Below are 22,013 nucleotides of genomic sequence, written 5' to 3'. Positions count from 1 at the left end.
ACAACTTTATCTTTCCGCTCCGCCGCTTTCTTTGTCCTTCTTATCTTGCTGTTTTTATTCTGCCTCTCTGCTATCATGCCTCATTCCTTGAGCTGAAAGGGGGAGGAAGAGATGGTGGGGGACGTTTAGGAGCTTCTACAGTAGCTTATATCACAACAAAACAGGGGGCAGGGGTTAAGTTTTAGAGCCAAAGGTCAGAAGGACAGAAGAGGACTGAGACATAGGTGCTGCTGTTGCTGATGTAATGAGGTTCAGTATTAGTTGGCAGGGCAACTTGTTGCCCGTACCGACTAACTGCCAAATTAAAATTAAAAAAAAAAAAAAAAAAAAAAAAAAAAAAAAAAAATCTCCATTGTGTCTTTTCCCATCCCTTCCTTGCTCTCAGTACACCACCTCGTACACGGTGGCCTTCTTGTCCCCAGAGCCCGTCACGATGTACTTGTCGTCTGGGGAGACGTCGCAGCTCAGCACAGATGAAGACTCCTTGGACTGGGAGACGGATGGTGAGAGATGGAGAGAAACAAACACAAAGAGAGGAAGATGTTAGAAAAGATGTGACTCATCAGTTAGTACTCAATCACACAAGACATATTTGCATTTCAAAACAGTCGGCAATTATTTCCAAACCGACAATGGCACATCTCCCGGATGCTGACTCATTTGTCTGCTTCGCCGTTAAGACGCTCAGCTCTTCTCTCTGTCTCTCTGCATGACGCTGCCTCATTAGGGCAGGTTCTGCCATCCCCGGTAGAACAAGTCCGATGGCTTGCATGAACGTGTAAAAATCTATGATCCTGCCTTTTTCATTTTGCTCCGTTTTCCTCCTCCTGTGTCTGAAAGCCTGACCAGGGCAGCTGGCTTTAATATGCTCTGAAGTTTTTTTTCTACTGCACCTCCTCCTTCGCTTCCCCTACTGCTCCATCATCATTTAGCTTCTTTCCTTTCGCCCCTGACTCTCTTCCTCCTCATCGTCTTCACTCAGTGCTCTCCTCATGTCGATTCTTCCTCTCCTCCCTCCACTGCTACAGGCACAGCAGCTCTGTCAATCATCAAGGCACCGGTGAGAGGCCATTTCACACTGGATCCCTCAAAGTAAACCAAGATAGCAGGAAGGGAGGAGGAAGAGGGGAGTTCAGCGGGGAGGTGGTGCAATGGCAGGTTAAAGGATGAGTTTGAAAAACAGAAAAGCGAAGCAGATGGAAAAACTTTTTGAGAAAAGTGTACTAACTCTTCAGTTAAAGCAATGTCACACGACAAATATCTAAGCTGAAAAGCACTGAGACTATACCATAAAAAAAGCAAAACTAACGTGAGCTAAAATGATAAGAATTATTGTTGTCCGATTAAATATCCACATCTAATCCTGCAGGAGTATTTTTGCATTCAATAAACAGAAGAGAAATTGCAAAAGTTTTTTTCCCCTCATTTTTAAGGAATCATAAATAATGCAATCACATCTGTTCAGAAGATTATAGCTATGGGAAGAAAAGGCTTCCTGTTTCTTTTGTCTTTAAGCACACTTGAAGAAGCCTCTCACTGAACACATTCAGAGGTTTTTGCAGCATTCCTCTCTGCAAAATCAGCCCCAGTGGCTCCAGATCGTTCTCCAGCACAGAACCAGCCATCTAGATCCACATTATTGAAGATAAGATGTACAAAAACTCAGTGCTGATAGTTTGATGTTCTGTGTGCATATTGTTTCCTTTACCGTAACATGTGCTGCAGAACCTCATTTTAGCTTTCTGCCAAATTCATTGTCTTAATGCTCCGATACAGTCTTGAAGCAGCATCTAAACACATTCCTGCAGCGATGTCACGTTGAACATACAGCACAGTGTATTCTTTTTGTGTCCCTGTTAGAAGTTCAGACTGCTAACAATAGCTAGCCTGTAGCTAGCCGTTTGTTTTGTTAGCTAACAACAGCAAGCTTAATGAGTGTGTCTCATTGGTAAAAAACTTTCCCGTCCAAGAGAAACAATTTGAGCAGAAAAGTCTCTGAACTAGTGTGAAAAAATCTCTTGATACTAGAAGCTTGAGTAAATTGTCTAAGAAAAAAGTGCATTATAAACATACTACCGTATGATCAAACCTACTGCAATTTGCAGCTACACGCAGCACACTGAAATGCAAAGTTACATTTTCAACAATGTTTACATAAATATCAACATAAATCAGCATCTGTACTTTGAATTATTTGATCAGTTCATGTATCATCATCATATTTTAAAAAACCTTTATTCCACAAGATGCCAGTAACCATCCGGGCATCATCATTTCACCATGTTAATCCATCTTAAAAGGAAACTGATACAATTTCTTGCACAGTTTTGTCATTCAATAGAAAATAAACTTCCCTTGGTTTTAAAGATCAGCACAAAAACAGTCTTGACAGCAAGATTTATTTATCTGCAAACTCATGAGAACAGTCCATTGTATAGTTATACAATGGATCTCTGTTGATAAGATTGCGCTCTTCATTGTGTTGTAATTTTCCCTTCATGAAAATATTTGACTAAAAGGAGTAATATCATGCCAGCAAAGCAGAAACGTGTTTCAGAGGTTTTAAAAAAAAAAAAAAGGAAAATTAGCTAAAATATAAAGAAGATGAAGAAAGAAAGAAGAGGACAGTAATAAACAAAAGACAAGGTCAGAGAAGAAAGGAAGAGAAAGGTTCAGACAGATGAGGAAGAAACGATAAAAATGAGAGCGCAGAGGAGGAAAGGACAACAATAAAAAGAGATATATAAGAAAAGAGAAGAGAAATGCGAACAAGAGGAAAGAGGCTTTAAAGAAAATCAAGGAGACGGAAACAGGAAAGGACAGCGATAAAGCGGGAAGAATGAGGAGGAGAGAGCAGATCTGTATAACAGTGTGACAGGAGGGAGCTGTTTGGCAGGAGCAACGTTTGGCATTTGGATAACAAAGCCAGATAGCCAGCATTCCCCTTTCGGTCCACAGGGAGACACAGGAGCTGCCAACTCTGCTGCCCGCTGTAGCTTCTACAAATATGACAGCCACACTGCTCAACACACACTCACAAAATACACCTTTTAAACGCACCTTCACCGTCCTCCTCTTGTTTCATGCTGGCTCAGCTAAAAATATTGCATATGTACCATTCAACATTTCCCCGCTATGAGCAACAGAATAAGGTGGAATTGTGACATTGGTTGTTTTGGTTCTTGTGTGTGTATGTGTGTGTGTGTGTGTGGGTGGGCAGAGCTAGAATTTCAGGAAAAGCAACTGGACCTTTTCCACACTGAAAACTAAATGACTTTGAAGTGAAAACATGCACACAGATATGATCATGCATACAAAATGTAAAGAGCATGAAGATGCTTAGAGCAGCGCCATCAACCCTCACCTGGAAAATACTCGCTCCATACGGTGTCCTCCATGCGTTCAACAGATTGTCTTTTCCTGTGCTCACGAACCACTTCCCTGAAATAATACACACACACACACACACAGCGCAAAATTCATTTGACAGCAGTGGACCGATGGGTTCTTGCAGGGTGTAGAAGTATGTGCCTTTGTGTTTGCATACCACAGTAGGCGAACTTGAGGGAGAGGACGCAGCTCTCGTGGAGGTGCAGCTGGTACTTGTCAGGTTTGGAGACATGCAGGACTTCCACGTTGCTGCTCTCCATCCCCACAGCCAGCCACTCGCCTGTCGGACAGTAGCCCAGAGAGAAGATCTGGAGAGGGGAGATGGAGGATGAAAAGGTGTGAGGCAGTCAAGGAAAGGGGAATTTAAAAAAAAAAAAAAAAGATGTGGAGGACAAGAAGACGATGACATAACAATTATTAAAAAATGAAAACAGGCGTGGGATGAAAGAAGTGAGAGGATAGAGAATAAAGGAGGGAGTCAGATATGGTTAATGGATGAATGAAAACAATGGATGAAGCCAGGGAGAACAGATGAATGAATTTAGTGCAGGAGAGGAATTGTAGGCCAAAAGAGAGGTGGTATAAAGGCATTAAGTGAAAACAGAGACAAGGAAAGAGGGTGGAAAGTTAACATGAGAAAAATAACAGATGGAAAGATGTAAAGAAGATAAATGTAAAGTGAATTAATTTGAAAAAAGACACAGGGGGAGAGAGAGAGAGAAAGAATTGCAAAAGAGTGGAGGTGGCGGATGTATAGAAACAGAAAACGATAGAGAAAGTCATTACATGGTGGATCGAAACTCATTTGACAACAGTGGTCAACTCCACGGCCCTGTTGTGACAGTGAAGAGTGAACAAGAGACTTTTATGTGTGTAAACCTGGGAGATGAAATCATGTTGTTTTGTGGATGCATTTTTCATGCTGTAATTTCTGCAAGGCGCGAGGATGCACTGTGTGCATTTCTACTTGCTGCTTATAGATATGTGTATATTGCTGCTGAGATGAGATCTGTTGTAGATATGAAGCACCACCTGAGCCGCTGCTTATTTACTGGAAATGTGTTACGTGTGCTTGTGTCCCTACAAGCTATAAACAATGTCTGTTAAAGACGACAGCGGCATATTTCACTAAACTGAAAGTTCTGAAAGTGAGTTCACATGACTAACAACATGCTTTCACGTAATTTCATTTTGAACAGGCAGCTAAGTGTTTTCCTGTCCTTGTGTGGCAGATTTTCACATTTCTTTGTATAAAATGCTTCTAGTCCAGCAAGATGTTTGGATTGTCTTGTATGCCATCATCTGTCAAGGTCTAAATACACATTTGCAATCATTTTAGGTGTAATTCGGCCTTTATAGTTAATCTCCAATGTTATTCGCTTTTGGAGCTTGAGAAATGTTATTAATCATATTAGTAATATCAATAATAATAAACATTTTGACAAGTGGTGCCCAAATCTGCATGCTACTGAACATGACTATGTGCTGCAGGTGTCTGCAGAAAGCTGCTGCTGCTGAATAATACGATCCTGCAGTGCACAGACGATGGTGGTTCCTTCGTCGGCGTTCAGGATGTGTGCTGCTTTGTTTTAGTACCTGTGAGGTGAAGTCATGCTGCTGCAGCTGGCGTCCCTCTCGGAGGTCCCAGCAGCGGACCGTGTTGTCAAGCCCTCCTGTCCAGAGCTTGGTGCCGTCGTTGGAGATGTCGATGCAGCTCGCCCCGTCTGTGTGGCCCTGGAACTGCCTGTTGGCGGGGGACACACACACACACGCTGTGACAAAAAGCACACATACTGGCAGACTCATGTGTGGAGGTCTTTGCTTCTTTTCTGCTGAAGGTGTCAAAATGAATATATTTTAATCCTTTATTCCCTGCAGCAGCAAGTCGCTTCACTTCACCCACACAAGATCCCCCCCCCCCCCCCCCCCCCTTCTTTCCCTCATACCTTCCTGGCTGTTTTATTCTGTCTCCATCACCTGTGGCAAAGTTTAACCGCTTTCTTATTTTCCCATCCACATTTTCTCCAGTTTTTCCCCTGGCTGTCTTCTCTTTTCCAACCATCCTCTCCATCTCGCATAACAACTTTACCCAAACTTTCTTTTGTTTTCCTTCTCCTACCTGACCAGCGTCTGGTTGTGAAGGTCCCAGACCACGATGTTGCCGTCGCTGCAGCAGGAGAAGCACACCTTGTTGTCAGGGGAGATGGCCAGAGCGTAGCAGGCGGGAGCGGACGATGTCAGCTCTGCTTTGATGCGTGGAGTGGGCGTGGCCAAATCCCAGATGGACAGCGTGCTGGCCTCCCCGCCAACAATCAGGGTTCGTCCATCAGGGAGGATTTTACAGGAGCGGATGTAGTTATCTCTATTCTGATTGGACAAAAAGAAGGAACCAGTTAGATCCTCCATGTCGTAACTGGATCAGGGAAAGGAAAAAATGCAGTGGCGTTCTGGAGACAGTTGGATCTTCAGGAAATCAACGTGAAACAAGAAGAATGGTACGGTAAATAGAACATAACGTATAGTCACACATGGACATTAGTCAGCGATCCCATCCCCGTTTTCAGTTCTTTGGTGTGTTTTTGGTGTATGCGTGTGTGTTTTCCACTCTCTGATTGCTCACCAGACAGTCCAGCTGGGCCATGGGGCTCTTGCTTCCTGGTTGGCTGATGTCCCACACTTTGACGCATCCCTTTCCTCCGGTGTAGACGTGGCGTGTCGAGGTGCTGATGGTGACAGCACAGACCACCTCTCCGTGGTTCAGCGTGTGGATCTGGCGGGCGTGATGTGGGATTCCCGGACCAAGCAGGGCGTCAGGAGGAAACGGCACCGGCTGCATCTGGCCGTCTGCACTCACGTGGAACGAGTAGGCACTGAGGTGGAAAGGCCGCAGAAACAGTAAAGAAATGAACTGATTCTCCCAAATAAAAAACAGACCATGAAGGACGTTGACATATAAAACTAAATCAAAACAGAGAGCTTACAAAAACCAAAACCAAACAATTCAGCAACCCTGCATGTGTCAGTGTGAAAGTTGTGAAATGTGATGACAATATAATGGCCTTGAAACTCTGGTTATATTTGCTCAAATTCAGGCAATTACTGAGCTCAAGGAAGCTGTGGGTGAGAATGCATAATGGCTGATTGTATTACAGGGCAGAGTCAGTGTGGCATTGCTAATGGCTGATCAATACTGTAGCGGCTGGAAGCCAGGGTTGTTTTATGATTTCAAATTAGCAGTGCAAGAATGAATTGCTGCTCTGCAACAAATCACAGAAACGGCACAATTCTTAGGTCGGCAAACACAAGAAAAAAAGTGCAAATGTGTCGAGGCAAGTATCCAATACGGAGAGCTGTCAGGTGTCGCAGAGGGGTTATGTGCAACACTGAAAAGCTCTGGTGGTCTAAAAGCACAAAGAAAAGCAGCCACACTACTCTTTTTTTTTTTTCTTCCTAACATCCAAACATATTTGGATTTTCAATTATTATGGTCTTAGATATTTAAAGTATGTGCAATTATGTGTAGTTTCTTAACCTCACATTAGGCTATCCAGCTCTGCTTTTTAACACTGCTTCTAGTTTTTAATCAACAGTAAGAAAATGAAATGTTTTCCCACGTAACTGTCACAAAAGCCTTCATTTCTCCGCCTCTACAGAAGGAACACACATAGAATTGGTACAACTTGAGTTTTAATATTTGCCCTTTTCCATGCAATGTGACCTTTGCTCAAATATTCACTGAAAAATAAAATAGAATAACATCAGCCATGTGCCTTGAAAGCAGCGGCGCCAGGTAATTACAAGTATGTTGCATCAGAGTTTAAAAGGAAAAAGCAAAAATGACTGCAAGTCTCACAGGGATAAACACACACATTTAATCTTGTCTTAATAGGTTAAATAATATCATGTCTGACAAGCTTTGAGTAATAAAAACTAAAAGAAGCACGAGTCAAAATGTTGTTTTAATGACATTTTATCCCATAATGAATATGTTCATGATGCCTGCTGGAGGAAATGTCATATCCAAGTGAACAAATGGAGCATTAGCTTACGGCTTGCCACCAGAGGATCCAGGGAGAGACGAGGACAGTCCAGTGGCCCTCAGGTGAGACCGAGAGTCATAAGCCACCTGATAGAAAAGAGAGAGAGAGACGATGGATTTCTTGACAAGGACATTCAGAAAAATGCACCAGCCAACAACTGTGTTTGTGTCTTCCTGTTTGCAGACATGATTCTGCAGATGGTTCAGTCTGCAGACAACATGCAGCATGCTGAAGAAAAGGCGAAGCTTCTTTTCATGAGATACCACCTGTAAGTCTTCTCTGCAACCATCAGTCTCTTTGACAGGGAATTAGAGAATGTAAACATGACAAGTTTGAGTGTATAATGAATGCGCAGCACCGATACTGACAATGCAGAGTCGATTCATCAAGTATTTCAGCAGTGCCACGACAGTTGGAGGGTTGGATCTGAACTATAAATCAATTCTTGACAGAGAGGAATAATTCGGCCTTTGCTCACCATGGGGCTGCGGGAGTAGGCGCTGGCTGCTGCGCTGATCTGTGGAGAGAGAGTTAGAGCTCCTCCGAATCCTCCTGGGCTGGCCAGCTCCCCGTTCAGTCCTGCGTGGGACACCACGCCAAAATGAGCCGGGTATGAACCAGGGGGCACAGACATGGGACTGCGGAGAGCTGGGGAGGAAGGGAAAGAGGAAGGAGCGATTGAAGGATGGGATAAAAGAGGAGAAACAGTATGCAGTACTCAAACACAGTCACAGAGGGATGAAAGAGGAACGGAAAACATCCTCTTTCATTAATCTCCGTTTCAGAGCAGGGAGCTGTCAAATACAACAGGTTTCACAGCTGGAACCAATCTTTTCATTGCTTTTAGATTCTTTTCTTATGTTTATGATATTACATGAGCTTACATCTCCCCTCTATGAGTTTGGAAGTCAGAAAGAAAGCAGATGTAGGTCAACAAGGGCAACCACCAGAGGAGACAGTGTTTACTGAACAGATGCAGCAAATTTGGGCAAATAGTCTTCTCAATAAGGGTCACAAACTACAGTGATACTTATCCCAAGAAGATAAAAAAAATCAAGAAAAAGCCACCAGCTATCCAATTTTTAAAATCAAACTGAAGAAATAGATTAAAAATAATCAAACTTGCATCAATAAGGAGGTAATTATACATTTTACCATAAATATATTATATTATATTATATTATATTATATTATATTATATTATATTATATTATATTATATTACAAGTTTGTGCTTAATATTATGTTGATCTACCAAGGGACAATATATGAAAATTAGCTAATCTGCTTCCTCGGGCACATTACTATTCTAAATTTGAACTAAAATATACACAACAAATGTGCGTTGTCCCTTTTAAACTAACTAACTAACTAACTAACTAACTAACTAACTCAAGAGGTTCTGATTTGTCATGTTTTTTTTTATCAGATCAAGAACATTTTGGAACAAAAGAGTAAATTACAGCTGAATTATTATGCAACATTAAGAAATAAGGAAATGAAGATAAATGGACAGATGGTGTGAAAGCCAGAGGTAGAACAGCTGAATTTCAGGGAGCTAGTGTTACAAAGTCACGCAGCTAAGTGATAAAATAATGATCCAACCAGCCTCTTCCTGAACTGCGGAGCCTTACAAACAGAAACATCAGCTGAAAAAATGGATCAACTACAAGAGAGTGGAAGCTAAATGTTTTAACAACTTGTACTAAGACAGAAGTCAGTGAAGGGTCTCACCAAGAGGGTCTGCACTGGTTGCTGCTTTGCTGACCAGGCGAAGGCAGGAAGTGCTGGGACCCGGAGCTCCCGGGGCCCCTGATGCTCCTGGGGTAAGAGCCTCCCGATGGGACGGAGATGGGGTGCCAGATTTGGACAATGGAGACTGGGACTTATCCATCTGTGGAGACATCAAACAAGAAATATATAACAAATAAAACCCGTTTATGTTTCCACTGAATCCAGAATGACCAGTTGTCTTGATTCTGGTGCAACTGTTCAGTAACCGTGGTCCCGATATAATCACCAACCTGTCTTACCTGTGCAGAGTCCTTTGCTTTTCCTGGGGTGGGGCTGCGGGGGTTCGGCGTGGAAGGAGCCTCTCCTGTGTTGGATGAGCCCGGCAGCTCTTTCCTCAGGGTGGGGGCCCGGTCCAGTCCGTTTCCATGCGGTGAATGAGGAGGACTCCCAGCTGGAGAGTTCGGCTCCTGAAGGACACGAAAGAAAAATCCTTTAGTCTTCTGCCTGGAGACTAAATCACTTCTCAGTTCTTTCCTTTGAGTCTCAGCTCACGTGATGATTTTGTCGCAGTCTTTCTATTCAGTAATGACTTCATGTCCCAGCAAATTTTCATGCATTTCTTTAGCAAAATAATTAATTAAGGCAACACATTCAGCTGCATCAGTGCAGCAGCACATATGGCAGCTCTTCCTTTTCTCCTGATTCTTGCATATTGAATCCAACATAAGCTCTCCTGCCAAACTCTGCATTGTGATTTGTGAAGGGGCTGAGAGCTCAGGGAACATTACATGAAACAGTGGAGACTGTCACCGTTGCTGGTGCTGCAGCATGTGGACCTGGAGATAATGTTGCTCTTACAGATGCTTTCATCACTGCAGCCACTGTTGGGCCAGTGCTGCCTCCCCCAGAACAGAATGCTGGAGTAAGCACTTCCCTCTGGGTCACAGTCATCAGCACATACATTTGCATGCATACACACACTCACACACACAGGCACACACTCATAGGATCACCTACAAGCACACAGAGAAACATTTGCACGGTGTGTGTTCGCTTAGGTTTGCAATGCATGGTTTATGTTCTCTACAACACACACATGCACCGTTCCTCCTTTTTTCTTCCATTACCCACATTTGTTGATTTCTTTCCTCCCCTCTGCTTTTGTACCAGTTTCCAAATCACACAAGAGACCAGTTCTGCTTTTGTGTGCCATATCACAATACAGAGAGCTTAGATGAAACATATTTTGGTACACAGCGTGAAGTATTTAAAGAACTAAAATATTCCAGGGGCATAAACGGCTTTGCATATATTAAATGAAGCAGACTGCAGTTATCTAATGAGAGGAGGAGGAGGAGGTGGTGGAGTGGCAAGAGCTGTAGAAAGGAAGGAGTGAAAGTAAAGGAAACAGTGGAGCGAGGGAAGGACCGGAGTTTGAAGAGAGGACAGATGAGAGAAAATGGGTGAAGTATTTGTGAATGCGTGTGCAGTGTCAGTGTGTGGGCATGTGTGTGCGTGAGCATGGTTCACAAGAAAAGAGGCACAAAAAGTGGCAGCTGATAATTAGCTTCCACAAGAGTTCTTCTTATTTACAAGGAAAGTGGCGCATAAAGCTGAACGAGATGTGTACCTGCTGAGTCGTTCCGCAGATACACACACGCAGATAAGGAGCTTGAGAGCAAGCAAAACAAAATGGAGAGAATTCAACATTTGCGCTTTGAAATAATTAGCTGGTTTGCTTATCTGACACTATCTCCTTCCTGAAAAGCTGCCAAGTCTTCAATTTATTTTTTGCTTAACTTTGTCTGACATGATGGGATGTAGATGTATTTTTTGAGGCAGCAACAACTTTCCAATGTCTAAAAAAAGGCTATTTAAGCTTTTCAGAGTGTTAGATAAGTATTTATACTTATTCCTCAGGCGGTTACTGACACACAACTACAAATCTGGAATATTAGAATATGATCTGGTTCACATACAACAATTGTATAAAATTTAAGCATTAAAACTGAGGTACACAGGGTTGTGCGGAGGATAGTGTGTCTGGTGTCAGAGTGAGCCAAGAACATCTATAGATAGTCCCAATGTCGGATTCCATGCTTTATTCATGTGTGGACTGCTGCACAGAGGAAGAGAGGTCCTGTCGGAAAAAAGCTGCTTGTCACTTAGGATTTTGTAAAAAAGAAAAGTCCGAGATGTTGTCTGTAGCTGAGATGCACGGGGACGGCTACAGCGGTGAGGGTGAAGTTTGGCTTGAGTGACTTTGATACTTTTATACCATACCATATATTTAATATAAAAAAAATAAAATTAGAAGAAACTGGAGGTGCAGCCACAAACACTTTTTTTTTTTTTTTTTTTTAAAAAGACTACAAACGAATATAGTTTAGGCAATGGGCCCACACAAAGCAGCTCAGTCCATGATAAAATGCATGCTAAGACATACCAGTGTGATCAGTGCTGATGGACTAATCTATCTTCTTCAGCTTGTTTCCTTAAACTTACATATTTAAATCTACATGTAGCAACTATCCATCCATCCCTGCTTAGTCCAGTAAAGGGTCACAGGGAAGCTGGACGGCAGTCACAGGGCGAGGGGTGGGGTACACGCTGGACAGGGCGGTGCAAATATTCACAGCAAAATGAATTTGAGATTGATTTATAAGCCTTTGGAGTTTTAACATCCTTTTTAGGTTAAGCAAAGAATCATTCTTCAGTCCCTAAAAGCAAAGCAGCAAACTGGACTTTATGACTTGCACCTTCCCTGTGAGCATAATCCTACGTAAGTGCACCGATGAAGAAAAGAAACAAGTAATGTTGCACCATGAAGTCACAACTTTATATGTGTGTGCGTGTGTGTGTTTATGTGTGTGTATTGGAGATAATTACGTTTGCCACAAAAGATTCAGCGGTTGCATGAGCTCATACTTCGCATTCATATTTTGGGAGTAAAAACAGACGCAGCGCTGAGGAGAACAAGACCCAGCCCTGTCTTAGACATTTTTGCAGCTATGACTCATTTTTGTCTGTGAATTAAAGCTGAGGATTGGTTTTGTTTTTTTTTTGACTTGAGTGCTCAGATATGCACTGAAAGAGGTAAGTCTCCCTGCATTCAGTTCTGTTTTTAGTCTCCACCAACACTGACAGAAAAAATATCCACATATTAAGCTTATACATGTTCCATTATATTCACTGAATGCCTGTCTGAACAATCAGTGTCAGGCAGGTCTCACTGGAGACAGCTGTCTTTTGCAGCTAAAGAGACACTTGATGGGAGTGAAAGTTAAAACTGAAAAGAGAAAATGTAGCAGATGTAGGTCATCGTACCGATTAAAGATTATTCAGTTTGCCAACTCACCTCATTGGAGACATCCACCACAAGATTGTCTTCACTCTTGTCTCCATCACTGTCCTGAGAAGCAGAAAGGACATGAATATGAATTACATGTCAATAGTATTCTTTCTTCCCAGTCCACCACAGACATGCAGCACATTATACCTGTAAATGCAGAACTTTTATAACAAAGATGCGCACAGCTGCGCAAGTACACACACAGATCAATATACCAATAATGTTGGCTGCCCTAAGCTTCCTCTCACTATCTGTCTGTGTGCAACATTAAACACAGAGATACTGAGCACCATATATCCTCACCACACATCTCCCCCAGTACAAATGCTATTTCATCTCTCACGATCACAGACACTAACTCTGTTGGTCTTTCTCCATCCATGACATATTTTTTTTCTGCTTTTTTTACCCAGCCATCTCTCTATCTCTCTTCCTCTTTCATTTTTTTTTTTTTTTTTTGTTGGGGTGAAAACGATGGCACTTAGTCACCATGGCAACAGCGCTTTGATGCGATCATGGCCTGATATTCCTATTGACATCAGTGTCGATTGACATCAGTACCCAATTATGCAGAACCAAAACAGGACAATGCCTTCAGCCTATTCCTGGAACGAAAAGTAAAAAACAACCAGTGAGAAAAAAAAAAGAGTCGGACAGAGAGGCAGGAAGACGTTCGACAAGTGCATACAGATATCCCAGATTTTAAGAAAACAAAATCTAAAGCAGAATAAGGACAAAAAGAAAACAGGGATAGGAGATGGGGAGGGGTAGAGAGGGAGAAAGCAGAAAAATGAATCAGTGATAAAGAGACAAAGGGTGGTATAGAGGAGCAGGGAGCAGACGGGAAATGGGAAGTGAAATACAGCCCGCCAGACAGAAAGTGAGGAAAGACATTCAGAGAGCGGAAACTATCGCTGCTTGTTCCCGCTCTGGCCTAATGGGGAAGATTTGGGCTGCTGTTGTTGATGCCAAACTGATTTTGCTGGAGGCCGCCTTGCACAGACAGACTCCTTGTGTCAATCAATCCTCCAGACTGCAAACACACAGCCATCTAATTCATTACAGCTATCTGCCTTGGCTGTCTCTCCTCTGGCATTACATCCCCTCTGGCTGCTTGCTCTTTCCCACCGGACCCATCCAAACCAAACACCACTCTAATTGGAGATGGGCTCTCAACCCACTGTGTGGCCTATAGTGTCATAGACAATGTCACACATACAGAACCAAACACACACTTAGCAAAGGCCTTCATGATGTGTTAGGAGTGTGAACGTTTACACTCCTCTCTTTAAGAAAATTTGTCAAAATTCAGAAAATGCAAACAGCATTTAATTTTAACGACTTGTTATATGTTTACATTTTTATTAAACTCTATTCAGTGCATAAGGATGTGGATCGAAACAGTCTCTGCTGATTCACTGTTAAACTGTTACAAACGTCAACATCCAATCACAGTCCTTCCCCTTTCACAGTTTGCACTCAGATTGTTGTGAAACAGTCCTGTCGAGACTTTTTGTGTGTGTGTGTGGTAAGAAGAATCCTACATATTATGCTGACCAATAAAACTGTTGTTCTTGTGAGTGTGCTTGGTGAACTTCACGGAGTCTCCTCCGGACGTTTGCTGATTAACTGCTCAGCTGATCACCTGCCAAACAAATAACCCCAACTCGCCATGAGGTCTGGGGACTGTGAAGATCATCGTAATATAGTGTTCAAGAAAGCAGTTCGTGATTATCTGAGCTTTGTAAGATGTCACATTATCCTGCAGGAAGTCGCCATCAGAAAACAAGTAAAATGTGGTCGTAGAGGGATGAACAAGTTCTGTGACATGACTCAAACAGGAAGTTGAAGCGATGCTGAGTCGGGGCCCAAAGTGTGCCAAGAAAATATCCTCAGCACCATATTAACACCATTACACCATTGGCAGCAGCCTGAAGTGTTTAACACTAGAACCGCCAAGCGGGTCATTTTTACCTCCTTGGCTCTTCAAACACTTTTATCTCTGTTAAAATAAAATCCGCACGTGAGTTTGACAGCTGTCAAAGATTGAGTAAGAGGGTTTTATGATCGCTGAATTTGAGAAATGGATAAATACAAGAGATATATGAATGCCAAAGAAGCTTGGTTATTATTTCAAGAACTGAGTGATGGAGAACCTGCTCTGGATGACGGTGGAGGATTCTGATGAGACGGTGGAGGAATCAGTAGCTGGAGAAAGTGATGATCCGTCTCTTTTACCTGATAACGACTCATCTAGTGAGTAAGAGGAGCTGATCGCACATCGCCACATCACACATCGTGTTTGTATGCGAGTGAATGAAAAAAAAGTTGAAGAGCAGCGTTTATTTATCTTACTTTAAAATTAATCAGAATATTGAAATATGTTATTTTGTTATTTAATATATGTTTTTTACTGTTTAGCTAGTTTTTTTTTTTTGTTTTTTTTAAAAGTCTCAATTATAACTATTAACATAATAAATGGAATCAAACAACTTCAAAGCATCTTTGAGTTATTTGCGCTGTTGCAGTAGGGGGTGGTAAAAATGACCCTTCTGGGCAGTTCTAGTGTTAAACAGGGGAGGATGGATCCATGTTTTCATCTTGGTGATGCCAGATTCTGACCCTACCATCTGAATGTGGGAGCAGAAATCAAAACTCATCACACCAGTAATGTTGATCCGATCTTGTATTGTCCAGTTTTGGAGAGTCTGTGCTAGTTCAGCCCAGTTTCCTGTTCTTACCTAACAGGAGTGACACTTGGTGTGATCTTCTGCACCTACATCATGGCTGGACATGTTGTCGGTTCAGAGATGGTATTCTGCAAACCTTGCTTGTAATTAGTGGTTCTTTCTGGTTTTGTTGCCATTCTATCATCTCCAACCAGTCTTCCCAGTCTCCTCTTACCTTTGACGTTAAAAAAAGCATGTCCATCCAGACTTCTGCTGCTCTCTGGATATTTTCTCCCTTTTCAGACGATTCTCAGTAAAGACTGGAGATGGTTGTGTGTGAAAACCATCTGCAGTTTCTGAAACACTCAGACCAGCCTGTCTGGTACCAACAACCATGCCACAATCAAACACACTTAAATCCTTTTTCTTGCCCATTCTGATGCTCAGTTTGAACTTCAGCAAATAGACTTGAGCATATCTGCATGCCGAAAGGCATTTGGTTCCTGCGAGGTGGTTGACTGATGAACTATTTGTTTTAATAAGCAACTGAATGAATGTGCCTAATAAAATGGCTGCTGAGTATATCGGTACTCTCAATTAGCCTCCAGGTTAATGCTAAATTATTGATGCTCTATTGGCATTATTTAAGCCGTAGTATAGGGCAGCTTAGTCAGTAGCTCAATCCCCTGTTCCCCCTCAGTGTCCAAGTGGATCTTTGGGAAAGATTAATCATCAAAAAGCTAACTTGTTGGTGGTGCAGACATAAATGCAGTATTTACTATTTAACTTAAACAATCCATGACAAGAAAAAATAAAATGCATACATAGGAATGTGGTGGGAGGGGCTCTTTGTCATCACAGCGCCTCCTCTTGGCCTCAGCTCCTCCCTGCGAGGACGAGTATCCTCCTGATGGGCCCTGACGCTCCTCATTGGGCTGGCTGTCTGTTGATGACACTGACTTACTCTGAAGAAAGACAGAAACACAAACAAAAAGCATCAACACGCAACGAACTGATCTATCACTTTATCATAAACATGCAACATAATCCCACTCAGCTGTACAGGTAACCGGTGTGGTTGAACACTGGGGACACACAGAGCAATAACAGCAGACTTAAGCATAGGTTAAACCGCTGCCACAGTAGTGCGCAGGACAGCCTATAAAGCTAATTAGTGCTGTGCCCTCGACACACCAGTCCTCGTGTAAAATATGACTCTCATTATTGGGTAATAAAGCTGTGCAGGCATATTTACAATGCAGCCTGTCCTAGTCCTCAGCGTTAAAGAAGTCTAATCAAAGCATTGTGTGGTTTTTGCATTGGGCTAAGGGCAGTATGGGCCACTCTGTCCCCATGTGGAGAGGATAAGAATATTGTGGGCTTGGTGGAAAAACCCAATGAACCTCAATACAACCAAGTAGAATTTGTTTTCATCTTTTTCTCCCTTCTGACTTATTTTCTAATGCAGTCCATGTGTAAAAGAAAAAAAAAGATCAACCTGGACATTGTGATGACCAAACGTCATCCAAAAGACAACTACAGGATCAACTATGTTGTTATTTGTTTCCTGCGTTTCTGCACTCACTGATGCACAGATGGAGTTTTCATTAGGAAAGTGTCATGGATACTGCACATATACAGACTATGAAAGCACACTTTAGATGTCAGAGTGCATTTTCTACGCTTTGACATGACAGCACCAAACATAACGCTACATACCACAGTTGGCAAGCTCACTAAGTCATTCACAGAGAAGAGCATTTTGGTTTTCTGCCGCAGTGATTTCTATTTACTGCCGCAACGGCAGTTTGTGCAACTGTGTATTTAATGCCAACTAATGGTGCAGCAGACCAAGCTGTGTTCGAGAAACATCAGATGAAATGGATTTCTGTCAGAGGTGTGTGAGGAAAAACTTGGTTGTTATTTCACCAGAAGACATTCAGGAATTTATGTTAATATTTGATGTTAGGAGTGAATGTTGATACAAAAGCTGTCGAGATGCTGAGAGTTTCCCATTAAGTAAGACGCAATCCTTTCACTTGTTCTGTTAATCTTCCAGATTACCAGAACATTTGTAGCGGCTGACAAACAAACAGTTGCTTGATCATCCATTCACCCAGTTTGGACGCCTCCAGTGAGCTACGGCGAGCTCCAACATTAGTGTGACAGAGCAAACCTTGAGAATATCAAGGTTGATGGTGATGAGCTGCTATTGTGCTGATGTTGAGCTGCGGCATCCCTGGCTGACTTCCAGCTATATGATGCCTTTTTATTTTTTTTTAGAGGCCACTCAATTCTCTGCGGTTTATCACTGTCGCACAAGCACACACAATGAATCGTGGGTGTAGAAAATGCTTATATCAGTGTGCACACATGCACGGCTACTCACCCTGCTGGGTGCTCCCTCTGGGTCATGATGGAGGAAGGGAAGGCAAGAGAACAGTATAAAGAAAAAAAGAGAGAAAGTTTGACGTCAGTCCCAGTAGTAATAATAACAACAAAAGCTGTGTGTCAGCCAAGGTTAGGCTGAACTATGACTGCTCCCCTCTAATAAAGATACAGACCTGCTATTGTCCCTGATTCCCGTCCCCTCTCCATTCTCTTTCTGTTTCCCAACCACACAAAGCTCACTCTCTTCCCCTGCTGCATCTTTCACTATCTTTCCCCTCATTCCTCGTCTCATTTGTAAGAACAGAAACATAGACAGCTGCACACATACATCAGCTTAGCATGGCAAGAAGAATATATTGATCTCTCTATCCTTCACTCTTTCTGTTCACACTGATTTCTCCTTTGTTCTCTTTCTAGCTCAGTTTATTCGGGAGAAAGTCTCTGTGCTTAAAACTCAGCAAAAAAAAAAAAAAAAAAAAAAGGATAAGATATTCTGTCAGGGGGTGAATGAAAGTTCATTCAGAGAAAGCATTTCTTCTGCATTTACCGAACTGACATGAATAAATCTGCTCATATTTTAACACAAATCTAAACAGGGAAGTTCAAATTTGGTGCAAAGGGTGAATTTCCGTACCAAATAACCTGCCAAGGTTTAACTGATTGCTTTGTATTTTATCTGCTCTGCAATGAAAAAAATGATCTATTGCTTCATGAGGCCTCGTAATGCTCTGTACATGAAATAAATGCAACCTAGACAGACACAAAAAAAACATAAATGCAGAAACACACACAACCCATTTTTAACAAAGCTGGACACAAAATGCAATTTTCCAAATATTTAGATCCTTTAAATAATCAGCATTTCTTTTTAACAATAAGAGATGGTGGGATCATGTTTGCCATAATGCTGCATTGTTTCTTTTAACATATATTCCTGGTTGTAGAAACTCTTTGCAGTATTGATGATGTGCCATTCCTGCTTTAAGCTCAACAGCGAGGGGTCTACTTTGTGGTGTTTTATTTTAAATCACTTCTAAACGTTCTCAACAAGTGTGTGGGCGGCAGGAGTTAGGACTGAGGATGGTTTTTTAAGTGAGAAATGCGAGTTGGCATGGCCTTTTCTTTACATAAAACCTCCAAACCTTCAGGAAACTTGTGCAGATAGTTGCATTTTGTATAAGTTTGTAAAAGTATTTTAGTCCACCTACAGTATGTTCTGGCTTTGCTACAAATGTTCCAGAAATAGTTTTATGTTTTACCTTGATCAACAGAAGAGATGAGTCTTTCTTTCATTTCACATCCAGAATTTAAATCTAATTTTTTTTTTTTTTTTAATGACAAAACCAAAGGTCAAAAGTCTGACGTTCTTTACCTCTAAGATGTTCAGGGTCAAGGTGGTTGCGTTCATCTTTGGATGCCAGGTGTGCTGACACCCCCAGGGCTCCAGTTAGCGCCAAAAGCCCTGAACCTCCTGCACCCAGGGACAGGCCTGATGGGTGTGGAGTCAGGGGGATGCCAGGGGCATGGTGAGACAGGTGCTGGAGCTGCTGCTGCTGTGGCCACAGGGAAAGAAGGGAATGGGGAGGAAGGGTTGTGTAGAAAAGGGAATATGTGATTAGAAGACACAGGATAAAGAGACAAACAAAAATAAGAAGTTAAAAGTGAGAAATAGCAAATGAGTTTTAGTGGGGAAAGGGGGTTGGGATGAGAAATACTTCAAAGAGGGAAAAGGTGAATGAAACAAAATCCACATGTGAGAGGGAATTAAGATACTGGTAGATAGGATGTGAATGGGATTAGAGGATTAAGAGGTGAATGGGACACCAAGGATGGGAAACAAGGAAGAGGGAAGAAGGGAAGGAAACCGAGGAAAGTGAGGGCAGTGAGGATGGGAGCCAATAAGTGAATGAAAGATTTAGAGAAGATACTAAAGCAACGAGTTTTATTATAAAGGTAAGCCAGGAGAGGGAAGAGGTGGAAACAGCAAAACACAGTGAGGATAATAGAGGGAGGAAAGGGTTTGAGTGGGAGAGCAAACGGTGAGGAGAAACTGAAAAAAAATTGAGGAGGCAATGAATGATGATCAGAGGACAATAGGGAGAGAGTAAATGAGTGTGGGATAAAAGGAAGGAAAGTGTGCAGCGCAAAGAATAAAAGGCAAGACAGAAAAACAATGGAAGAGGAGAAATGGGGACACGGCCAAAGTAAGATGGAGGGGAAGATCAAAGATTATATGGGAAGAAAAATGAAAACATTAAGAAAAATGATGTGGAGAGAGAAAGTGGAGAGCAAAGGAGCAACTACAAATTAAAAAAAAAAATAGAAGCTGTTTTCCTGAAGGAAGCATTATGATGTGTTCCGTGTGTTGTTTTCTAACGCTTGCATATTAGACACACATGCATGCACAAGATCACACACCTTGGAGACAACAGTGTTTGTAGTTCTGAGGAGAACAAAGAGCTTTAAGGAAACATTAATGTGATCAGAGCTCTGACAAGCAGTGGAAAGCCCCCATCTCCCACCGTACTCAGAGCATCTCTATGTTAACACACTGCTATCTATGTACTGTATATACAACAGCATGTGTGTGTTGCTGACGTTGCTATGTTTTGGACAGTTAAAAGTAAGGGCAGGTGTGTTATATTAGCTAAAAAAACTGTTGACTGTATGTTTTGTTGCACAATCATGTTGTGGTATAGTGTGTCTGGTAGTCTGCATTAAAGTGGAAAATAAAATGTATTAGTGTTTCCCAATGTGCATAGATAAATAAGATAAATGTAATGGTGAGATTTAATGTCATTTTAACTTACTGGTTTATCAGAAATGAATTTTTCTTCCTTCTAAAACAGAGTTTTGTTCATGTGATCAAAGGTATGTTGTTTTTTAGTATTGAAATATCCCTAAACTGTTCATATGTTTTCCACATTTCTGTTCAAGAGTGGGAATTTTGGAAGTACAACAGCTTTCACTGCACTGGCTGTGTGCAAAGAAAAAAGAAGACTATTTAGTAAAGAGCAACCAATATTTACTACAAACACTTGTGATGAAGAAAAGCGACTACATAATTATAAGAGAAATGCATAAAAAAGCTATTTATTCTGAACGAACAGTACATGTATTTATTTTACCACTTAAAAATAGTCAGTCCTGCACCGTTGTAGATTAAAACACTTAAAATTTTAATATAAAATTAGTGAAAAAATATACCAAGAAGCCCATTTAGATTTGAAGCTGTCATTTGGTTTTGGCAAAATCAGACTGAAATGACTTTTTTTCCAGTTATAAGACCAAAGTTTCTTCCAACTTTCTAAATGGACATCTATTAAATACAATATCAACAGTGTGAAACAGACTCAGAAAATAAGGAAACTAGACCTGAGCACGCTGACGCATAGTGGACATTACAATTCAACTTCCTGCACAGTGACTGCACAGGTTCCCGTGGCAACATCCTTTCTCCCCTTTGCAACACCTTTGCATGTACATCGTCCAAAGTGCAACGTGCATGTTTGTGTCTAGCTACCATGGTGATCTAACCAGGTTAAAAGCAAGCAACTTTAATAACAGTGTAAGCTCTGAATTGAGGCTCAGCCTGATGTGGATCAATTTCAGCCTCATACTACATGCCTGGAGTCGGTACGTTAAACTGTAAACACACTGAGCAGGGTTTAAGAATTTATTAGTCATCTAATTTAAACATCCTGAGTGGACAAGTGTGTGTAGGTGTGTTTATGCTGAAGAATGGAGGTGACTCACCCCGATGATGGCATTGAGTTCAGCCATGGTGACCTGCTTGGCCCTCTCCACCGCTTGGACCACCTGTTGCTGGTGCTATGCAAACACAAATCACAATGTATTTTAATGTAAAGCAGCATTACATTCACACGATTTATTTTCACACACACATTCAAACCCCCACATAGATGAGACACACAAGTTAGACGGTGCTATTACCAGGGCTGTAATCTAAGCGAGGAGGTGTAAACACACATATGGGAGAGAGTCATTTGAGGTACACTTGGTATATTTAAATGTCTGGATTAAGCAACTACACTCCCACGTAAGACAAAAACACACACTCCAGACACACATACACTCCCACACATATACTCAGTGCCACCCGGACTAAAAATCTCAGCTCTGTTTACATAAAAATCCCCAGGTAATCAGTCATGCAAACACAAGCATACATGTGTTCTACAGCTCTCGAACACAAACGCGGAGACACACAGTGTCAATATTGATCAAACTGACAGAGCTGTGACCTTACTGTCTCCGGGTAACACTCTCATCAGTGCACACTCACACATGGAGATAAACAGAGGCGTCTACAGGGTATCTACACACTCACAAATCAAACTGCTGCACACCCGTGTCGACTAAAATTACTCACTCAGAGGAATGAAGCTAACTCGAGGATTTACCTCCTTTTAATGAA

General features: G+C 41.8%; 1 protein-coding gene across 2 annotated transcripts in view; it reads right to left on the bottom strand.

The window, feature by feature from the left end:
• The window catches only part of tle2b (TLE family member 2, transcriptional corepressor b), a 75,939-nt gene continuing 53,926 nt past the window's right edge, over positions 1–22,013 (bottom strand). Inside the window, exons 7-21 of one of the 2 annotated variants that reach the window (XM_079244652.1) lie at positions 21,332–21,406; positions 18,948–19,128; positions 17,574–17,590; positions 16,009–16,149; positions 12,522–12,575; positions 9,463–9,630; positions 9,164–9,323; positions 7,909–8,078; positions 7,440–7,516; positions 6,011–6,260; positions 5,510–5,757; positions 4,987–5,134; positions 3,548–3,698; positions 3,365–3,441; positions 1–489 (exon numbers count right to left, since the gene is read on the bottom strand). In XM_079244652.1, the coding sequence (XP_079100778.1) occupies positions 382–489; positions 3,365–3,441; positions 3,548–3,698; positions 4,987–5,134; positions 5,510–5,757; positions 6,011–6,260; positions 7,440–7,516; positions 7,909–8,078; positions 9,164–9,323; positions 9,463–9,630; positions 12,522–12,575; positions 16,009–16,149; positions 17,574–17,590; positions 18,948–19,128; positions 21,332–21,406 (2,025 nt within the window). In that variant the 3' untranslated portion in view covers positions 1–381. The remainder of the gene's footprint in view (positions 490–3,364; positions 3,442–3,547; positions 3,699–4,986; positions 5,135–5,509; positions 5,758–6,010; positions 6,261–7,439; positions 7,517–7,908; positions 8,079–9,163; positions 9,324–9,462; positions 9,631–12,521; positions 12,576–16,008; positions 16,150–17,573; positions 17,591–18,947; positions 19,129–21,331; positions 21,407–22,013) is intronic. The other variant, XM_079244653.1, reaches the window with a different exon arrangement.

The sequence above is a fragment of the Telmatherina bonti genome (assembly GCF_933228915.1).
Source record: "Telmatherina bonti genome assembly, chromosome: 8".
Taxonomy (NCBI): Eukaryota; Metazoa; Chordata; class Actinopteri; order Atheriniformes; family Telmatherinidae; genus Telmatherina; species Telmatherina bonti.
Note: the sequence above shows the minus strand (reverse complement) of the source record. Positions and strands in the feature narration are given on the sequence as shown.